Below are 22161 nucleotides of genomic sequence, written 5' to 3'. Positions count from 1 at the left end.
CAAGGCTGGCCACTGTCTCATATAGATATTTTCAGAATAACACTTGGTGAGGAACTGAGTGCTGGTGCCTTGGGTCTTCCCCGGTAATTGGCCATGGGGAAGAAGGAGACTGCCTCAGTATATAGCTCCACATAGTAGAAGATACCAAATGCTAAGGGATAGCGTAGGACCATCCCTAAGTTTGGCCCTACGGGGTATAACAGGTAGATGAGATACACTCCTTGCCCTCCCACTTGGGAAAGCAAGATGGATACATGCAAATATTGGAAAACATAATATGGTTTAAGGAATAGTTAAAGGGAAGCGCTGGGGTCTGGGAATTCTGAGAGGGGGCTTTATAGAGGACAGGATCTGAGTTGAGCCCTGAAGGATTGATGAGAGGAAGACGGTAGGAAGTATATTCCCTAGAAGGTAGATGAGTGAGTGAAGAGATTGGGCGAACAATAATGAAGGCATATCTATTTTGAAGGGAAGGGAGGAGGAGGAGGAAGAAGAACATGAGATATATACTGACCTAGTTAAACTGAAAAATACACTGAAGAACAGTGGGAAATGAGGCCAGAAATCACAAAGCAAATCTCAGAGCTGGCAGGAAATCACCACAGGTGCCCCAGACAGAAGGCTCCATGCTATGAAGGTCACAAAATTCCTAAAGAGACTGGCAAGATGAAGGCAGGTCTCTTCCCTTACTCCTGTTGTAGAAGCTGACACAAAAGGACTTAACCAGAGCATTCTTTTTAAGGACAAAAAAATCCATCTCCATCATTACCAGATGATTCTAGACTAGAGTCATGGTCTAGCTTCCAATGTCCAGGGAGGAAATAATTTCATTACTTTTGCTTATTTTCCTGTTTCCTATCCATACTTCTCAGCCCTTTCCCTTTGGTTCAAATATTTTGATGTCAGGACTTTCTTTTTCTTTTATTTATTTATTTGTTTATTTATTTATTTATTTTGAGACGGAGTCTCACTCTGTCACCAGGCTGGAATGCAGTGGAGTGATCTCAGCTCACTGCAACCTCTGCCTCCCGGGTTCAGGCGATTCTCCTGGAGCAGCCTCCTGAGAAGCTGGGACTACAGGCATGCGCCGCCACACCCACTAATTTTTGTATTTTTAGTAGAAATGGGGTTTCACCATGTTGGCCAGGATGGTCTTGATCCCTTGGCCTCATGATCCACCCACCTCAGCCTCCCAAAGTGCTGGGATTGAGACTTTCTTTTTCTAATGAGATGTTGGTCTTCTGGTGTTCATCTAATTTGGGGCTCCAAGCCTTTTTCCAAACTGCCTCCAACTCAATGGAACTTTACTGTTGAAAGCCACATAGGGCTCTTCACACAAGGATTTCCATACATCTGAAGGGACCAACTCCTTACTCTTCCAGGCTGGTCTGTGTTTTCTCTGAGGTGCCCATGTGGTCAGCCTGAAGGGAGGCAGACGACATACATCCTGCTCATCCACCCAGAGGTGTGCCAAACTGCACGCCCAACTCTCTATCATTCTTCCCTCCACAGTCAGATCCAACGGCAATCTAAAAAGCCCTCTGAAGAATTCTGTTCATTCAATTCTAATAAAATGTGATACTAAAAGGGGAAAAAGAGTACTATAAGCACAACCGTCAAGTTATTTAAAATATTCAATCTATAACATCTATAGACTTCATCTGGCACACAAAGGAGAAAAATATTTGTAGGCACCCAAGCAACTGTAGAAGAGGTCAACGTAGTGATATAGAGGAAAGATTTGAGTCCATCTTCCCTAGAAAGTGCTCCCTGTGAAGGCTGAGGCTGTTTTAGTTGCTTTTCTACTCAAATCCTTCCAAGGACTCTGATATATAAAGTAAATATAAGATGGATGAATGAGTGAGAAGAAGAACAGAAAAACTGAGGTTTGGTGTTAGATGTGTAGAAACTGGCCAATGAGTGAGAAGGAAGACCTTCCAAAAAGAATCACCTGAAATCCCTTTTAAGCTTTTTGGTGGAATGCAAAGAGAGGGAGATGCCTCTATGTATTAACTCTCTCATCTTCTTGATAAACATTCTAAACCATCTCATGCTGATTTTCTTCCTTCCAGTAATAACAGGCCCAATAATTTTCTCAAGTGCTGGGAATTTCTGGTGCTGCCCTTCCATTTGTCTGTGCTAAAATAGCTGAAGGTCACCTGTGTGAACAAGCGTTCAAGAGTTAGAATTGCAGTTGGGTAGAAATGAGAATACAAGTTGGATATATCCAGACCAAGTATACCAGAGGGTATGGCCTGAGGAATAGCCTAAGCCATCTTCTTTCACAGCTTGAGAATACTAATAGTGGGCTTGGGACATTTCATTTTCATAGCTGACCTGAAAATGCCCCAATCTTGAAGCTTCATCTATGCCACTTTCCAGCTAAACCTCTGGGTGACAATGTCGTTGCTGCCTGGCAAAGCTAAAAAGTACCCTATTGGCCAGGACAGTGGCTCATACCTGTAATCCCAGCACTTTGGGAGGCTGAAGTGGGTGGATCACCAGGTCAGGAGTTCGAGATCAGCCTGGCCAAGATGGTGAAACCCCATCTCTACTAAAAATACAAAAATTAGCTGGGTGCAGTGGCAGGCACCTATAATCCCAGTTACTTGGGAGGCTAAAGCAGGAGAATCGCTTGAACCCAAGAGGCAGAGGTTGCAGTGAGCCTAGATTGTGCCATTGCACTCTAGCCTGGGCAACAGAGCAAGACCTCGTCTCGATAAAAAAAAAAAAGTGCCCTATTTCCTGAAAAGCACAGGATCTTGAGCAGCTGTTTCTGCCCTCATCACTTCAAATTATTGTTTAAGGTTCCAGTAGAATTCACCCAAATTTTGAAACTCAAATGATGAGATCATAAATAAATGGTGAGGTGACCTCCCCAGGAAACACTGAGAAACTATGACCTTGGAAACTCTACTTCCTCCCTTCTAGCATGATCATGTCCCTGATAGAGAAAAGATCTGTCTCAATTCATTTTAAAAATATGAATATTTTTCCTTCCCAGTGGTCATGGATAGCATAAATTGCCATTAGCCATGACAAAGACAGATAACCTGCCCTACAGGAGAGAGATAGCAGAAAGGCTGAATTCGTTGTCATTTTCCTATAGCTTGAAGATCTCCAGCTGTCTCTAGTGCATCTCAAAATTTCAGCCTGCTAGAAAGCTTGTTTTGAATAAAAGTGAAGCCAAATATACTTTTTCTCTTAAAAGAGCGTCTGGTCGCCATCAACTCTAAGTGGGAGGATGGTGTCTGGCTCTGAAGCTCAAGCATGGTCAACAGAACCAGAACATGAAAACGTTATCACCAGCAGACAAGGCACCACCTCGTCTGGCCCTGGCCCTGCAACCTCAGCCTATGATTTGGGGTGGGAACTCCTGGCCCTGGGGCATCTTCTGCTGTGTATATAAAACCAAGAACGAGTGGTTTGAAGATGAGAGCTGTGGTAAACTAGACTTACAGCACAAACATTATATCAAGGCCATGTCCCTGCCTCCAAGAGGTATGGAGGCAGTCCAGGAAACACGGACCATAAGGAAAAGTAAACCCTGGTCCCAAACTACCTCAGGTCAACACAGTCTTCATCAGGTGAATTCAGGAACCTCTGGAGGCTAACCATTTTCTTTCTTTTCCTCGGTGTAAATGCAACATATTTATCTGCAAAATGGATCACAAAGCTGCCTGCCTGGCCCTTGAAAGAGCTACTATTTCCGTTTTGTGCTTCCTGAGGGGACTTTATGAACATGGACCTGGTGTCGGTTGATGAGTCTGTTTCTCCTTTCCTGAATCATGTCATCTCCTCCTGAGCCCTGAAATCCCCAGAATGGCTAGATTACAGATTATGGAACAACACAGCACTAGGCCAAGAGGAGGCCCAAGTTCCAAACTCACTTTCGCTTCTCTCTGGAATTGTCAGTGAATCCCACAATCCCTCCATCTTAGTGCTCCTTCTTTGTAAAATAAGGTGACACCTCATCTGTCTTATCCTCTCATGAGGATAAGATAAATTCACATGTGTGACAATGCTTCCCAAAGTTAATATCTCTCTGTCTTCACATTCAGGACTCTTACATGAAGATAATTACAAAAAAATGCAGAAAAATAAAAAAAGCAAAAAGGAAGAAAGAGAAAGAGGGGGAGGAGGAGATATGAAGTTGTTAAGCATTGCGAACGAAGCCCTGGAATAAGTGCTTCACAGTATATTCGTTATTTCTTTAATCCCTTAATCCAGCAACACTTTCAGGTGGTTATTTTTATTAACCTCATTTTAAAGATAAGGTAACTAAGGCACTCATTTACTCAAAATCCCATAGCCAATGGGAGAGCAGGTATTTGAACCCAGGTTGAACCCTAAAATCTGAGTCCTTCAGTGTGCCACCACAGTACCTCCCCTGAATCCGAGAGGGCCAGATACTGGACCCCTACCTGACCCCGATGCTGGCTGACTGACTGTGTACCATCCAGGCCACAAAACCACAGGGAGACTCTGAGTTCATCCACATCAGTGCACCCATTTTACACATGAGCAATCTAAGCTCTGGGGGACAAACTAGATGTGCCCAATGGTTCACAGTAGCTGACTGTTACAGTGGGGGCTAAAACATGAGTGCTCAGTATGGTAGAGGCTGGCTCAACGTTCACCAAATACACTAACTTTTGTTTTGGGGTACTCATTTAAGCTGCTGTATTAGTTTTCCAGGGCCGAAATATAAAATATCATTGATTGGGTGGCTTACATAACAGACCTTTCTTTTCTTATAGTTCGGGAGGCTGGAAGTCCAAGATCAAGGTGCCTGCGGGGTTGGTCTCTCCTGAGACCTCTCTCCTTGGCTTGCCCAGGGCAGCTCTCTTGCCTTTTTACAAGGTCATCTTTTGCATGGGTACCCCTGGCATCTCTTTACATGTCCTAATGTCCTCTTTTTATAAGGGAACAGCCAAATGGATTAGGGCTCACCTTAACAGTCACATTTTAATTCCATTACCTCTTTAAAGGCCCTCTGCTTCCAAATGCATTCACAATCTGACGCAAGGGCATCAACATATGAGTTTGTGGGGGACACAGGTCAGTGTACAACATCTGCATTTCCCAGGCTCTTTTACAGTTATGAATGTTCACATGACTGGGTTTTAGCCAACGGGCAGAAGTGCTGCATGCCGCCCAGAAACCCAGACTGTGAATCCTCCTGTTCAATCCTCCATCTTCTTATGCTTGCTCCATCCATGGGCTGAACCCAGGAAGGACTCAAGGCCCAAGACAAATGCAGAGCCACTGCGTGGAAGAAGCCTAGGTCCCTGGACACTCCTCACTCTCCATCAAGGAGTTTTCAGTGAACGGAGACTAACTAACCCACCAGGATCTGGGACTGTTTGGTACAGCAGTTAGTCTTCCCTGACTAATACATGTAGCTCCTCAACCAATATTCTTTCCATAACACTTCAAGGGTCAAAGAATTTCACCGAAGAGGGAAGAAATGACAGGCTGACATCAGCTCCAAAGTCAATGAACAGTTCAGGTGGGCTGCAGAAATGAGAGGAAAATCCACTTCCCTTCTTGGGGTTCCAGGCATTTTAGTGAGCATAGCCCCCACAGAACCTCCTCTGACTCAGAGTCCTCATGGGTCTCTGGTTCCTCCTTCCCATACAGGCCAGTAACTGGGAGGGGGATGGAAGCTGTAGATGATAATGATCCCTTTCTTATTTAAACAGGCCATTTTTCTTCCCAATAAATGCATTTTTTTTTGTCAGCTCAAATATCCCCCTTTGATAGAAACCTGAAAATAATTAGCTTTAATAGCTCTGCTGTGAATAATGCTGCACAAGAAGGAGGTAGATGTTAATAGGAACCTTCCACTCCAAAGCTAAGTCACCCTCTCGGCCTCCCACCCCCTAAAAAAGAAACGTAACAAGGAAAAGATTATAGGTTTAGTGCTACTTGGGAAGAAATGTATATTTGGAATAAATGCATGAAATCCTTTAAAAACAGCACATGCTGAAAACTTCATATTTAGTTTGATTTGCTTTCCAAATCACACAGACTGCACAGTTGCATACAATCTTTAAACAACTATAACCCCTGAGAAGTGTGGATAGATTTAAGAGAAATAAAAGCAAGATCAGCCAGCTTGTAATCTTCTTTTCTCTTTTTTCCTCCCCAAAGCTGCATTAAATTGGCTATTGAGAACAATAACATATTTGTGCTTTTATAGGTAGAATGATTGGTATTATGCAAAGATTTGGCTAACAGTCTAAAGGCACATTCACACTGATCAGGACTGCGTGCTGCTAATAATTTTCCGGATGCTCTAGGGAACCCCGTAATTTCCTAGGACTACAACTTAGCAGGTCAATGCATGCTTTATACAGAATCTAAGCCTTGCTTCTAGAACCATACCCACCAATGAGACTCTAGGAATCTCATTTCCAAAGAAGGTCTTGGAAATGTTAAGCGTTCCTTTTGACCTACATTCTCTCTGGCCTGGGTAAGTGCAAAGACTTAGCCATGATAGGCTGCCAACTTGAAAAATGGCACACTGGCATACTTAGAGCCTAAAACCACTTGTGTGCCTACACCTTGTGACCCGGTAAGCCCAGCCATGAAAAATCATCCTATGCAGATAATTTAAGGAAACACACACACACACACTCACAAAACACACACATACATACAACTAGCAGTATTTTATACGTAAGGTTAAAATCCAGAAATGGTAGGAAAATGGTTTGGTAACTGACAGGACTTAGATCGACTTGATAGAGAATTACACAGTCCATAGAAAGAATAGATTTGAGGAATACAAAATAAGTAATAAAAATTTTAAGTGAAAAGTAAAACATTAATCACATCAAATACATTTAGAAAAGGATATGGTTTGGAAGGGAACAGAGCGAAATGAAAGTCACAGAGTCGCATGTGGGGAATAGACTTGAATGATTTTCTTTGTTAATTTTCCCTTAATGAAACCTGAACATTGTTTAAAAAATATAAAAATAAAACAAAATGAAATGGTTCCATGGTCTTTTCATCTTTGATTACCACACATATGTCTATCCCCTGAGATTCAAAATCTAGGCTCAAATACAATGTACAACTCCCATTTTAGGGAATTCTGGAATTCCCTGCTAAGGAGGTTAGTGGAGGGGGGTAAGGTTTGGTTGCATGGACAAACACAATCAGAGCCCTGCCAGACTGGCTGTTTCATCTGCGATGTAGGAAAAGCCAGCTATACCTATGCATCTGGAAACATGTATACTGGAAGGCCTGCTTCAAGACTACTCCACAGAAGGCTCTGCGGATGCATTCACACGCAGCAGCCGCAGAAGTACTCGAAGACCTTAGGCTATGATAAAGAGCAGCTTACAAAGATAAGTCACCTTCGCCATGAATGGGAAACCCAAAGGCAAGAGGGGCAAGTGTTGCATACCTCTCTTTCATCTCTGGGAACAGCAAAATGGCAGTGGCTGCCAGGACGCTCCCATTCCCCAGAACCAGGTATGTCCTTCTGTCATTCTCCCATGCTCATGCCTTCAAGAGGTGAATGAGACAAGGAGCTCCATATTCATTTTTCATGATGTTTACACTGATCTCTGGCTAAAGGGTTAAACTTTTTCTAGAGACCATTCTAGAGTCATCATAAAACATCACTGCTTGAAGGACTTGAAGGTCTAGCCTAAAATGCTTTTTTTTTTTTTTTTTTTTTTTTTTTTACTAAAGGCTGTTTTTAAAAAGAATTGTTTCTCTTTACTGAGTACCTACCGTGTGCCAAGCACTGGTGTCAGATGTTTCTTATCTGTCATCACCGCAGAACTGCCTGCCAGGCATGATTATCTCTGGGACACAGATTGGAAAAGTTGGAGAAAGGAAGTGACTTGCCCAAGGTTATACCCCTTTAAGTGGTGGAGAGGGATTAGAACCCAAATCTTCTCAACACAAACTATCCTGCCTCTTTGATACACTCAGGGGGACTCAGCTTGGATTGCTCTTGTGCAGGGGCTATAATTAGTTGTCTGGTCCCAGTTGCTTGCAGGGTAAACAACGTCGGATAAACCCACAATGCTGTAAGTATTTATTACGTTGCAACCCAGCTGCCAACTGTCTAACCATTTTAATAAAAAGCTATTTTCTAAGGTTTATGTTTTATTGCATGTATGACTCCCTTATTGGTTAGCATTTTGGAGTTGTGGAAAAGGTTATGAATTTAGAAACTGGCTGCATTCATATCATATTTAAAACTTAATGCTATTTTATTAAAGACATATGGGCCTCCAAAGTACACATATTAAATGTCATGTAAGAAAAGTAGCAGTTTAAATCATGGTCAAATTCATTTTTGACGTGACTCCTGAGGCTTCCCAAGATCTGAACTATTTCTTTGTAAATCTGGCAGTTTAACCACACTCATAAATCACTTTCAAAGCATATTATTTCTTAATTTTACTGCATTAGAGAGCGTTTGGCCTACACAGTGAACTGTTTGTAGCAGTTATGTGAACAAAGTTGCACATTTAGTCATATAATGTGCAAAGGAAGAGGGGAGGGAAAGCAAAGAAGGAAAAGCTTTTCATTCTTTATTCTGTTTACTCGCCCTGTTCATTTTTACCTAAGCAAACACAATTCATATTTTCAGCTTAGGCCTCTGGCATCTAAAAGTCTGGAGGCTGCACGTTGGTCTGGAGGCTTTTCTGAACACAAAGAAGAAAAAAATAATTTGTAATCTAATCTTCTCCAAAACATCCCGGGACTAAAAATGAGAATGAGAACAGAAATTAGAGTCTCTCTTTCTCTTTTTCTAACATTAAACTGAACAGATTTTTTTTTTCAGTTTTGTAATACAGCACTTGGCTGTTTTCTAATTGTCTAGAGAGCCAATATCTCAAACTTGGGTTTCAAAGCCCTTCTGATGATGGGATAATATTCTTTGGACATGTGTAATGAGCTCCCAAATTTTACTCCCCAGTTTTTTTCATTTCACTCTGGGGGCAAAGGGGCCTGATTCCAATGACAAATTCTAGAATCTAAACATCAGCCTTGATTTCCAGGTTCACCAAGGGAATTGGAGGATGATTAAGAGTGTTGAGTGCAAGGTCACTCAACAGAAAGGGCTTAAGGGCTCACTTCTGCACCAGGCAGCCTTTCCCACATTGGTCCTGTGTGGCGACCTCCCTGCTCCACAGCTGTCCAGAGGGCGGCTGCACCTTCATCCTCCTGGCTCCACCAGTGGCAAGGAGCCTCCCATCCTCCATTGCCATGCTTACTTCTCTTGTGCCTCCATCTGCCCTACTGCTTCCCTCTACCATTCCCACAAGAACAAAACAGTCTCAATCGGTGGCTGGGGAGATGCCCAAACTCAGGAGCCTGAACCTCCCCAGGATGAACATGAGGCCTTCCTTCCCTCTCACATTCCTTTCTTTTAGGTGTTTTACTCTCATTAGTAAGTCGATGCCTCATAAGAGCATTAGAAGTATTTCATTTAAGGATAAATTCCAGAAAACTCAGTTAAGTCACCAGAAATAGAGGGGCAATGCCCCCTGCTATGAACTGAATGTGTACCCCCAAATTCACATGTTCAAGCTCTAGCTTGCAATGGGACTGTACCTGGAGATGAAATCTTTAGGAGGTAATTAAGGTTAAATGAGACCCTAACCCAATAGGTCTGTGGCTTCATCAGAAGAGGAAGTGATCTCCTTCTCTTTCTTTACTTTCTCCACCATGAGTGGAGGGCACAGTGAGAAGATGGCCACCTATAAGCTGGGAAGAGAGCCCACACCTGAACCCAAGCATGCTGAGGCCCTGACCTTGAACTTCCAGACTCCAGCACTGTGAGAAAATGCATTTCTGTTGTGTAAGCCATCTAGTCAGTGGCATATTGTTAATGGTATCCCAATCTGAGTAAAGTGCCCCCCAATCTCAAGCCACAGTCACCTTCCCCATATTCACCCACACAACTTGTTGATACGGCAATGCCACAAAGAGTCCTCGTAAGTTGAAATTACATGACTAAGAACACTAGCTGCTCCTGATGCTTTAGACTGGAGCCTGCATTAGCTCCTGCCACAAATTACCTCATTTAATCCCCCAACAGACTTGAAAGAAGGCATTGCATTCCCTGTTTTAATAGAGAAACTAATAACAGAAGGTAGAAGTCCAGCCTTTAATCCAAACCTAAACATTACCCTGAAACTTGGAGTGGGCCCAGTCCTCAAATGGAGCAGCAAATCCAACAACAGCTCATGAACAAATTAAGAATCCCGTTTCCATGGAACTCAACAGCTACAATAAATGCAGATTTTAAACGTCCCCACAAAAACAGCTAGAGGCAACTCCTTAAATCGTGTCAAGAACAAAAGTAAAGGCTGGGGAGTAGGGAGGAGTGCATAACAACGGGCCCAGTAAAATATGGGACAGGTCACCGAGCTAGATAGCCTCTGTGACAATTCAAAATGCTCAACAACAAAAAAAGAAGAGGTGACCCACTTCTAAATTTCACTCATGAGCTAAAAGCTTCATAAAATAGAAGCCCCACTAAAAATTCCCCACTTCCAAAAAGTAAAAAAAAAAAGACAGCTTTGGAGCCTAGACAGAGTATTAGTTCACTGTTGAAATAATTAGTTATAATTCAGGTAGTGTAGCTCAAAATTTACTGCCATATTTTAAAATGCACATGAAAAATAAAATTATCCTAAAACGTCCTTGGTGAAAAGGCTGCGCGTAATTGCTATCACTGACAATGGCGTTGAACTTAGCTAAATTAATATCAAAGGAAGCCCCAAGTACAGAGCATCTGTGCGTTATTGATGGTGCCCTGTCTGTTCATCTAAGACACTCTACTGTAAGGAGCAGAAAAGCAAATAGAAGGACTAATTGTAGCACCAGCCTTCGGGGACCCTAAGGGCAGACCTTCCCTACGGCAGACCTTCCCTACCACACTTGTAAAATGGCACTTCTCATGGTCAGAGCGACGAAGAAGATGCATTTGGAATCAGAGTGTGTACACAGGCCCCAGAAGGAAGCTATGGTGACCACATGTGGGCAAAACAACTGCTAGGCAAAAACACACTTCCCAGAGGGTTATAACAAACTCCCAAGCCGGATCCAACAGCTTTCCGGGAACTTGGGTGTCTGGAGGTATTGATGAGGAGAAACAGGCTCTCTAGAGAAACAGGAAACAGACATTCTCTTTGCTCCTCAATGAACCATTTGTGGTAAAGGGTGCCTCTATGGGTAGAGATAATTTCTTTTGAAATGAGAAGCCCCTCTCTTGTGAGCATCTGGCCCTCACTGAGTCTGCAGGATGGAGGAGGGGAGTACCATTACTCGCGTGCTACCTCATGCTGGTACTTGCCTGGACATACCTGTTTAACACTCCTCCAAAGGGTACCCTGAAAAGTATGTATCAGCCACATTCAGATGAACATCACATTTTTCTTTCTAACTTTGTGAAGACTTTTAACTCTGTTCAGGTTGGACACCCTAAGGCAGGACTCTCCCACCCAAACCCCTAGGCTACAGACCAGTACTGGTCTATGGCCTGTTAGGAACCAGACTGCACAGCAGGAGGTGAGTCGACAGTGAGTGAGCATTACTGCCTGGGCTCTGCCTCCTGTCAGATCAGTGGTGGCATTAGATTCTCATAGGAGTGCAAATCCTACTGTGAACTGTGCATGTGAGGGCTCTAGATTGCAGGCTTCTTATGAGAATCTAATGCCTGATGATCTGAGGTGGAACAGTTTCATCTAGAAAATCCAGAAATCATCCCCTGCCCCTGCCCCTGCCCCCAGTCTGCGGAATAATTGTCTTCCACAAAACTGGTCCCTGGTGCCAAAAAGGTCGGGGACTGCTGCCCTTTTGTTATCTTACTACTTTATCCTGTCCACAACTTTGCTTTTGGGAACAACAAAAATATCAGGTAAATGATAAGCACTGGAAACATTCCTCTCACCACTGAGCTTACAGAAGCTTTCTTTTATATTTTCTTCTTAAAATTTGCTCTTCTTGTCTGCTATTACCTATAGTAGCGAGCAGTTTGGAAACAGCCAGAACTCCAGAGTAGAAAATGGGGCCATGCCATTCGTGTTTTCTCCTTTTTCTTTAGCCATGGAATTGTAAATGCATGCACCCGTCATTGAAGGTAGCTTCAGAGCAATGTTCATGACGTGTCTCTAGTGGCCTGACGTCTGTGTGGTTGACCCTCTGCCCCCATCTTGCAGGTTTCCCTGCCTTCAAGAGTACATAATGGCTTGAGAGTTCAGTCTCTAGGCTCCTACAGTCTGATGTTCCCATGGGCCCAGAAGGGACTTTTTAAGCAAGACAGAGATCTATTAAGCTGCAGAGTTCAGGAAAGACGACGGCAAGGCCCTGGTCCAATGGAGGCGAGGGGATGCTGAGGCTATCATGATCCTCCTTTCACCCATACATCAGTCACTGGCCTTTTTTCCCGTTCCTAGACAAGTTGCCCCTGTATTTCCAACTCATTCTTCTTCATCACTAGCCTAGAATCACCAAGTTCAAAGCAAAGAATTGATAGCGGTGGGTTGGAGGATGAAGAAAAGCGTGTGAAGGATTCGTCAAGCTCACCCATGCACCCACGGCTGAAGAAGAGCAGCCAGCCCTGCCCTGCAGCTGTGCACAGAATCCCAGGCAACGTTGTTTTTAAATGTGGATAACTTTAAATCAGAACCCTAGCTCTGCTCTCCAAGAACCCAATTTCTTAAGAAAGCATCTTTATTTTCCTCTCCTCCTCCCTTTTCTCTTTCCTTTCAAACTTAATTTTTAAAAATAACGATAAAAAGAATCTACATTGCAAAAACAAAATGCCAAAAATCTTTTTCCAAAGTGGATCAAGAAAATGTCAAGCTGGTAATGTGCAGATTACAGACATAATTGGCTCCTAGGGCTCCATCTCAATCATTGCCAGGGATCATGCGAATGAGGGCTCTTTATGGCTCAGTTAAGAAGCCTTAAATTTACTCCTTAAAACTAGACAACAAACACCATAAGGGACAGGGGCTTTGAGGTAAGAACATGTCAAAGAACATTTTGGAAATGTTGTGAACTGACTACAAGGGGGTCACTCGTGGGTCTCTGACAGCCATTGGCTGTCTCCTTGTTCCAGCATCAGAACTACTCAGTCTTACATGGATCCATCTCTGCCACCCCAGAGCTTCTTTAGACACAACTCTCTAACCTCTGTAGCTGCCTGAGCACTGATGCTGGGCTGGGTGCTGGGAACACTGTGGCAGTCTCAGACCAGTACCTGCTGTTGCACAGATTTCCAAATCACCAAAGCACCTGCTCTGCACAGAACTCTAAGGCTCCGTCTCCCAGATACCCAGGGACGCAAACACACGCTTGCCCAGACTTTTTTCCCACTTCAAACTCTGCCAAGGTTCCTCCTCACCCTCAGGGGAAATTATAAACCTGACCAAACTCAGAGAGTCCTCCGCAGCCTGGCTCCTACAGTTCTTTGCCTAGCCCATGCATTTCACCAAAACAGGTTGCGGGGAGTCATCACAGGGTCAAAATTGGAAATTACAAAGTTACTTCTGGCTGCCTTCTATCTCTTGGTCTTTCTGCTCTTTTGCTCCTGCCTTCCATCATAAATGGATGCCTTGTTAATGAAATGTAAGCGATACAGTGGGAAGAGCACTAGCTTTGAATTTGACTTTTTTCTCCTGAAGTAATATAAAGCAAACAAGGAAAAGAACATGAGTTTGGGGGCCTAGGAAGACCTGGGAGAAAAAAAGGACCTGGTTCCAGCTTGCTCTGTAGTTTTAGGTAATATATATAATTTATCTGATTGTCAGTTTCTTCATTTATAGATTCAAGGTTAGGGAGAAGATTAGAGATAAAGCTGTTAAGCAGCTGATACAATAGCTAGTAGACAGTGACTACTTAATGCACATTCTTCTAACTCACGTATCAGGGAAGTTTCCGTGCATCTAATAATGTGCCACTAGGCAGCCAGTCGACCTCTAGGCTGGCCCTGATATTCTAATTAGTTAAGTACTCAGAAAGCCTACAGTAGTCAGTGCTGTGGCACCAACGACTGCCACTAACCTCACAAAACTCCAAGTTGTGTCCAGGTTAAGAGCCCTGGTTCAATGACCAGGGATGCAGCAGAGGTAGGGTGCGTGGATGGGATGGCCTGCCTAGATTACTCAGGTTTCTGCAGCACACTACTGCTCCAAATCTTAGTGGCTTATTACAAGCATTTCTTTCTCATGCAGAGGTCTGTGGTTGGCTGGAATGTTTGCAGGCCTCAGGTCAGGTTCAGGTCTGGTCAGTGTGTCTCTCGCGTTGTTTTCATAGCAAATGGCAGACGTGTGAGAGCAGTGAGTGGAAACACATGGTGCTGCGTAAGGCCTTGGCCCAGAATTGTCATGCTGTCACTTCCACTCACATCCCATTGGCCAAGGAGTCACATGGCCAAGGCCAAAGCCAATGGAATGCGGAAGTGTATTCCTCCCTTAGACAGGGAGCCATGGCAAGGGCAGAGAGAAAGGAAGGGTTTTAGACAAACAATGCAATCCACCACACTTCTCCCAGTTGTTGGGTTTCAGAGGCAGGACAAAGTATCCTAGGGTTATTAATCTCATTTCCAACCCTTAAAAAGTGCTGCCTACTTCCATGATCTTCTTGATACATACCTGTCCAAGTATCTTTGGACAGCAGTGAGCAGGTAGGAGGCTAAAAGGAGGAAGAGGGTGAAGCTGGGCTGTTGGGGTGCTATACAAGCCAGGGGCTCCATCAGGGATACAGCAACATCCCCTAGGTACTGGGTTTCATTGATAGTAGTCTCCATGATGTGCTCAGCACCTGGCAAGGCCCCCGGGACTCCTGGGAGTGCCCCTGTGAGGTGTGCTACCACATTCCTTCTTTCCATTGTGGATTTTGGTTCTCCATCCATAGGGTTTCACCAGCACACCAGCGACATGGCTTTCCTGCAGTGCTCTATTTTTTATTTCAGAGGGTTGCTACCCAAATGCAAGGCTACTGAGGTGTGTCCAAAGAGCAATACTCCAGAAGCATTTACTTGAGACACAGGATGCCATGGTGCTATAAATGGAGAAATAAAAATCCTTAAGTGATTCTCCCTCAAATGAACGTGCAAACTGTGAAATGAGGAATAAGGTTGAAAAAACAAACAAACTACAAATGTTTGGCTCCCAAAGTTGTTTTTGAACATACCGTCTAAGCATTTTCTAAAAAGAAAAAAAGAGTCAATTAAAAATTTTTCCTCTCTTCAAAATTTACTAGAAAGCAACTGAAAATAGAATCCGAATGTGTCGCTAGACAAGAAACATCTGCATGAAACAGAAGAAAAATCATAAAAACATGAGCACATTCAGGTAGTTGGAAATATCCAGAAAATCAACCAATATTTCTAATTTTTTTTTAATGTTTAGCACTGTGAAGAACTTTCAAAATACATTGGTTGATTGCCTGTTGAACTGAATGTACTTGTGATTTATAGTATTTATTTACAGGTATGTCCTGGCTCTCTATAAAATATATATTCTTGAAAATATTGAATAAAGGACAGTAATTGTAATAAACCTAGAAGTAGTTTCTGATACCCTTTTAAGCATTTGCAATTTGGCTGCATAGGAGTAACAGACGATATCAAAGACATACCCAGTGTAGTTTATAACAAGGTAGCACCTAGTAAAGAACTAGACTAGCCATGCAAAGCAATTAAGTGCAGCAAAGCAACTAGGTGCTAAACTAGTGCTCCTTTAGGTATAGACAAAAAATACAATAGCAGCAAAGACAAGGAAAATTTCATTTTAACTACACACAGACTTGTGGGTACCCCAACATGTTTCATGAGAAAAGCTACTTACTTCCTAAAAGCCCTAATATGAGCAGGTGGGTTCAACGGGAAGGAGGACTTCAGTACCATACTGAGTGATGGGGAGCATACAGCTTCAGATCACACCCTTGCTTCCCCCTGAAATGCTACCCAATGGAAAAGCCAAGGCATGGGGATTGTGGCGGCGGTGGGTTTTCCCATCATAAATAACCCAGGAAAATCCTTCAGAAAAACAAATACGATGCCTGGAATCTGTCTTTTCTGCCAGTGTACAGGTTGCAATTATCACACTGTATAAAGGCAACGGTTTCTTTCCTGCCTTTTCAGGTAACTTTGTTGACTGAAGTAATTAGAACACGTACAACCCTTTCATGATGGATCTTCCAATATGTTCTACTGTTCATGGTTTATTCCTTTGATGAGTATTGACTGAGCATCTGCTATAGACTAGGTACTAGAGATACAGAAATAAACAAAACACAAGGTTCCTGCCCTCATGGACCTGGCACCCCAGGGGCGAGCAGCTTCCTCAACCCAACAAGAAGCCAGCTTCCATGTGAATCATTCCCTGTCTTTATCCTAGGGAGCCTTTCACATGGAAATCCAAAAATACAGACAAAGATGGAAGAAACTAAAGGTATCCAGGGAACTTAGGACCTAACTCCAAGTGTTAAGGGCAGGACTGTGTATTTGGGTCTGAGGATCACCTGCTCCCATGAATACCCAGGGTACCCGTGGAAGCAGGTGATCCTCAGACCCAAATAGTTTCCAATTTTCAGTTTAGGGGAAAAGAATAAGAAAGACTTCTGAAGTTCATGTATCCCAAAGTTTATTTCTTCAACACAGGGCATCTCCCTCCCTCTCCTTCCTTCTCTCTAACACACACACACACACACACACACACACACACACAATAGCCCACCCTCTCAAATATCCAAAGGTACACACACACACAAATATACAAGCTACAACGAACTTCACAAATACACAAACTACACGATGGGAAAATCCATTGTGCCCACATAAAGAAACAAGTGACATGTCTTCAAGGATACCTCACTAGTCACAAACATGGTTATTACCACATCTGGCCCATGAGAGGATGGACACCAATGCAAGCAAAACCCAAGCGTCAAAGCGCTTTCTAATGTTGGCTGTGATTCTCAGCCGCCCTCCCCAGGCTTCTTTAAGGTTCTGAAGATTAAACAGTCGGTAGCCAACTTTGTACACATGCCTGTAAACAAGAGGGCTCAGCTTTAAATAATTATGTCAAAGAAATGACAACTGTGCTCTTTGCCAGAACAGGGATGAATAATTACAAAGCCAGGACATAATTAAGCAATTCTGACTGTCGGATTTTTGAGCTGTCTCTCTGATGTGCAGGGCTGGCGAGCCCACCACACTCGTCCTCTTGGACAGTCCTCTGCACCCCTTTGATCTGTGTTTCCCAGTGCAGTGAGGGGGTCCACAGTCTGGTTACTAGAGAACTCTTTCTTTGGGGACCTGAATCTTCTCTGTATCCAGTGTGGTGTTCTCTGTATTAAGGATGGCATGATTCAATGGCCAATATTTGATAAATTTATATATATATATTTTTATATATTTTAATTTGGGGAAATGACAAAACCTAGCTGTTGCAGGTCCATCAACTAATCACACACACACACACACACACACACACACACACACACACACACAGAGAGAGAGAGAGAGAGTCTAGAAGCATCCATTGTAGCATCAGCTATCACTTCCTAATGAATGACAGCATCTTTCTGTACAACAGTCAGAGCTCAGACAGAAGGCAGTTTTGAAACAACAAAAGCCAAAAGGTAGCAACAGAGGAGAAATGTGTCATGATGGGAGAAAGTGAGTGAGGACTTGCACTCAAGCGCCAGCGCCTGTCAGGTACCCGATCAGGCCTCTGCGACATCGGGCCTTTATCACCTCCTAGATGGTTCTGCATTTGCGTCAGCCGAGAACACCCAGACTGCCCGTTCCCTACCTCCAAGGCAAGGGCTGTGATTGGAGAGGCATTTTCCATTCTCCCAAATACTTTATGTCAGGAATAAAATGAAAACAGCTCCCCAAATCACGGCTGCCTTGATCATCCATCAGCGCATTCTGCTGTATAAGCACAACAGGCCTTGGCTCCCCTGGAAAGGACAGAAGCCAGCTTGAGATTCTGATTCCATCATGAAAAATAGGTCTTCCCTGAGTGTGCTCAGCACAGCAGCAGCAACACATGGAAAGGAAATCACTCACCACTTAGAAGCTGACTCTGGTGTACACATACCTCCCAGAACATGCATATGTATATATACACAGACACAGAAGCGGGTATACACACCTGCATGGGAACAAACATATGTCTGTATACATAGTGAACAGGTGAGAACCAGCCTTTTTAATGCCAATTTAGTAATTCAGAAAGGAGCTCATTTAGCCTTTTTCTTTCTACAAGAAAAGTACCGCTGCATATCTCTGAAAATAACAGACGAAAGGGAAGTGCCTGCCATTCAATGTAGGCATCCAGTTCTAGATAAAATCAAGAACACAGAAGAATCATCCTGAGCACTCGAAGAATCATGGCATAAATTGAACACCTAACTGGAAGCCCAGACCCCTGGTGGTTCTGGTCCCAATTCCATGGAGCCTCAGGAAATTGTACCTTCTCCAAGTACCCTCATCCACGAAATGGGAGCACAGACTATGTGATTTCTAAGTCCTCTGGTAAGGAAATCATGTGACTACAGGAAGAACCAAGATCCCCATCATTTATGTGCTTTTGTCTCTCTCCTCAAATAATTAGCAGGTATATATTTTTTAACTTTTGTTTTAGGTTGGGGGTAAAAATGCAGGTTGGTTATATAGGTAAACTTGTGTCATGGGGATTTGTCGTACAGATTATTTCATCACCCAAGTACCAAACCTAGTACTCAATAGTTATTTTTTCTGCTCCTCTCCCTCCTCCCAACCTTCACCCTCAAGTAGGCCCCCATGTCTGTTGTTCCCTTCTTTGTGCTCATGAGTTCTCATCATTTAGCTCTCACTTATAAGTGAGGAACATATGGTATTTGGTTTTCTGTTCCTGCGTTAGTTTGCTAAGAATAATGGCCTCCAGCTCCATCCATGTTCCTGCAAAGGACATGATCTCATTCTTTTTTATGGCTGCATAGTATTCCATGGTGTATATGTATCACATTTTCTTTATCCAGTCTGTCACAGATGGGCATTTAGGTTGATTCCCTGTCTTTGCTATTGTGAATAGTCCTGCTCTGAATATCCACGTGTATGTGTCTTTATGATAGAACAATTTATATTCCTTTGAGTATATACCCAGGAATGGGATTGCTAGGTCAAATAGTAGTTCTGTTTTTAGCTCTTTGAGGAATTGCCATAGTGCTTTCTACAATGGTTGAACTAATTTACACTCTTAACAGGCTTTTTAAAGCTTAATGCAGTTAGTAAGGATATTGGAGTCAATCATACAAACATGAACTAATTCTAGAATTGATTAGAAACTAATTGGAAACTCTGAAGAGCATTTCTGCTGATGTTGCTAATGACTCAGAAATAGCTAATGCTGGATTTTAAGGAGCCAGTCTCAGACGCTTTCAGAAGCAAGGAAGGATTTCGATTCACCCCCAATCTCTATTCAACAGAATAGTCCTGGTCTCACTCCTTTTCTTCATTTAGACCTCAGGAGGTTTTGCTTGAACAAAGAGATCCACAGGGTAAATATTTAGCTCACTGCTCCAGGTGTAAGAAAGCAAAGAGAAAGGAGTGTGGGCCCAGTGGTCAGACGCAAGGTAGACCTCAAGCTCCACAATTACTAGCCAGGTGACCTGTGGCAGCCCAGTTAAGTTCTCCAGGCCTGAGTTCCCTCATCCATAAAGTGAGCCAATGACCCCTTCCTTCTACTGTAGAGGGTGATGTGAATACTTGCAGAACTGTGCACCAAGAGCCTTAGAACAATGGGGGGCATACACTGAGTGCCCCATTCAGATATGGTGGGCGCCACCTTTATTACCCCTTCAGATTTTGAGTGACAAGGTAGAGCTTCCCACATCAAAGGCAATGAGCACTGGAGAAATACTGATCCACTCTGCACACAGGTATACACATCTATACAGATGTATCTAAGAAGGTGAGATGCGTGGGCAGGTTGTTTCTAATAACCCAGGATATTATAGAGTGCATTTGTTGTACTTTTGCTGTTTGGCCATCTCTGGACTGTTTTCCCCAAAAACAAATAAAAAGAAAGCCAAGAAATAAATTATCTCATTTGGAAAAATTACAAAAGCTGGAAAAACTGAAGGCAATCGTGTGCAGTACATCAAGCCTGTGCCTCGATAGGGAGAACAGTTAACACTTTAATAGCTATGAAATGAATCACTCAGTTAATCTCCCACATGCTGAAGGAGGTAACAATACATTTATCTGCCAGTATTATACCCTCCATATCATATATTTCCACAACTGCTAGCAATTTTATTCAGCATAATGGGAAATGAGTTGTACCTCATGGATTCAGGGAAAGTAAGTGACCTGAGGTCTGCTGCCAGCAGAGCCACCTGATGGAAGATGTTTCATTGTTCTGTTCTGTTTTTGTTTTTTCTCCTCCCTCCCCACCACCCTTAATCACTTGCAATGCACGTGCAGAGTGCTGCAAGTCAATAGTTGAGGATAAACTAGACCTCTAGGATATCAGTACCAGCGTTTTCAACACACAAGCTGCAATCTCATGGGAGGTGACTGCACAGCTCCACAGAGCCTCAAGGCGATGACGGTTCTCCAAGGAGGTCATCAGGGGTCATTGAGTTCATTCCCCAGCCTATGGCTTCACTGAAGGACTCCCAACTCCTCCCAAAGAGACAGTCATCCTTGTCCTTAAAAAATCTCCTTGTGTCTGAATCCAGACCCCAAGCCAAATCTCCACTGCCTCATCAGAGCTGCTATTAGGATGACACCAAATTCACTTACAGGCTCAGCTGGTAAAGGAAAGGTCAGTAAACACCATTCTAATCAGCTCTGGAGAGATACATGTGGAGGGCATATGCCAGCCTAGGGACACATTGTCAGAAAACATCACCTTCCACACTAACAATATCTCAGAGAGCTGTGGAGCCCTTGCCTGTGATGGAAGAAAATCACTCTTCCCTAGCATCCCTTTGGCAGTAAAAAAGCAAGGCCCCTTCTGAAATACTAGAAGAATCCCACCCACCCCAGAAGCCCACCCATACCCAATGCTTTCCTCTTTCTCCTTTCTCAGCTGCAAACCTGCAGATGCCCCACTTAGGGAATATTTCCAAGAAGGAGATCTGCAATCCCCTGCAGAACTTCACCATTGGGCTATGCATAGTGCTGCTTTATTGGTAAAACAGGAAGATCCGATTGGAACTTAATCCTATTTCATGTTTGACCAACAATGTATCCATGGATGGCCCCTTCATGTGAGATCTCAACTGCATTCTAAACATTCAGAGGACATTCTCCATGCCCTGGAGCATAAGTACTACCATGAGATCTAAATCCCTTGTGAAGAACAGGGAGTAGGCAGCTTACCTTGGGCTTCACCACCTTCATGAAGGCTCCTCTGACCAACGCCTCCTCTCGTTCTTGTCTGGTTACTTTCCGGGCATCCAGAAATTTCAAGTTGGGCAGCTTGTACAGAACAAAGCATCTGGAAGACAAGAGTCAGAGACAACTCGGAAAGGTTTGAATGGCAGCCTGAGAGACCCGGACAGCTTGTCTGATCTTCAAGAACCCACACCATCTGATCTTCCGGAGCTTAGACCTTGGCAGCTCATCCTCTCTTCTTTCACAAAGAACGAACAATTGCTCCTTGGAGAAGTCAGAATGCTTCTGTCTTACACAGATGTACAACTATACATTAGAAGCACACACTAAGGGTACACTTGGCTCAAAGGTAAACACATACATGTGGGTTAGCCAGTAGCACCCTATCAATGTATTCCCTTCTTTCCAGTCTGGAAAACACACTTAGCTTTGCTATATAGAAGTTCTCAGTAAAATCAACCTATAAATTGATTGTGCCCTTTACATCGCTGTCATTCCTATGGGTCATCTGTATCATAGACAGTAATGACATGGATGACTGTGGGTTAGAAGTGAAGAACACATGTAGCTGAGAAATGCTTCCTTGAGGAATCAGGCAGGGGTCTTAAGAGCTTTTTTCTCATCATCCCTTGATAATTCATGTGCTTATCTCCACACTTGCTAATCTATGAAGATTATCAAGGAGAAATAGGGGGAGTTAATTTCTAGGAGATATTAATGTCCCAACAAATGCTAGGTACTCTTCATTTCCCGGGAAAAACTTCTTGGCATAC

The 22161-nt window shown here is 43.3% G+C and overlaps 1 protein-coding gene across 5 annotated transcripts in view; it reads right to left on the bottom strand.

The window, feature by feature from the left end:
• The window catches only part of LRMDA (leucine rich melanocyte differentiation associated), a 1109623-nt gene that overhangs the window by 469296 nt on the left and 618166 nt on the right, over positions 1-22161 (bottom strand). For 4 of the 5 annotated variants that reach the window (XM_032256149.1, XM_032256153.1, XM_032256152.1 and 1 more), the window contains exon 5: positions 21374-21491. In XM_032256149.1, coding sequence (XP_032112040.1) covers positions 21374-21491 — 118 coding nt within the window. Of the gene's footprint in view, positions 1-11748; positions 14833-21373; positions 21492-22161 lie in introns of those variants that run through there. The other variant, XM_032256154.1, reaches the window with a different exon arrangement.

Source organism: Sapajus apella, unplaced genomic scaffold (genome assembly GCF_009761245.1).
Source record: "Sapajus apella isolate SASKATOON/1434 unplaced genomic scaffold, GSC_monkey_1.0 scaffold94, whole genome shotgun sequence".
Taxonomy (NCBI): domain Eukaryota; kingdom Metazoa; phylum Chordata; class Mammalia; order Primates; family Cebidae; genus Sapajus; species Sapajus apella.
The sequence above is the reverse complement of the archived record's forward strand: the minus strand, read 5'-3'. Positions and strand labels throughout refer to the sequence as shown.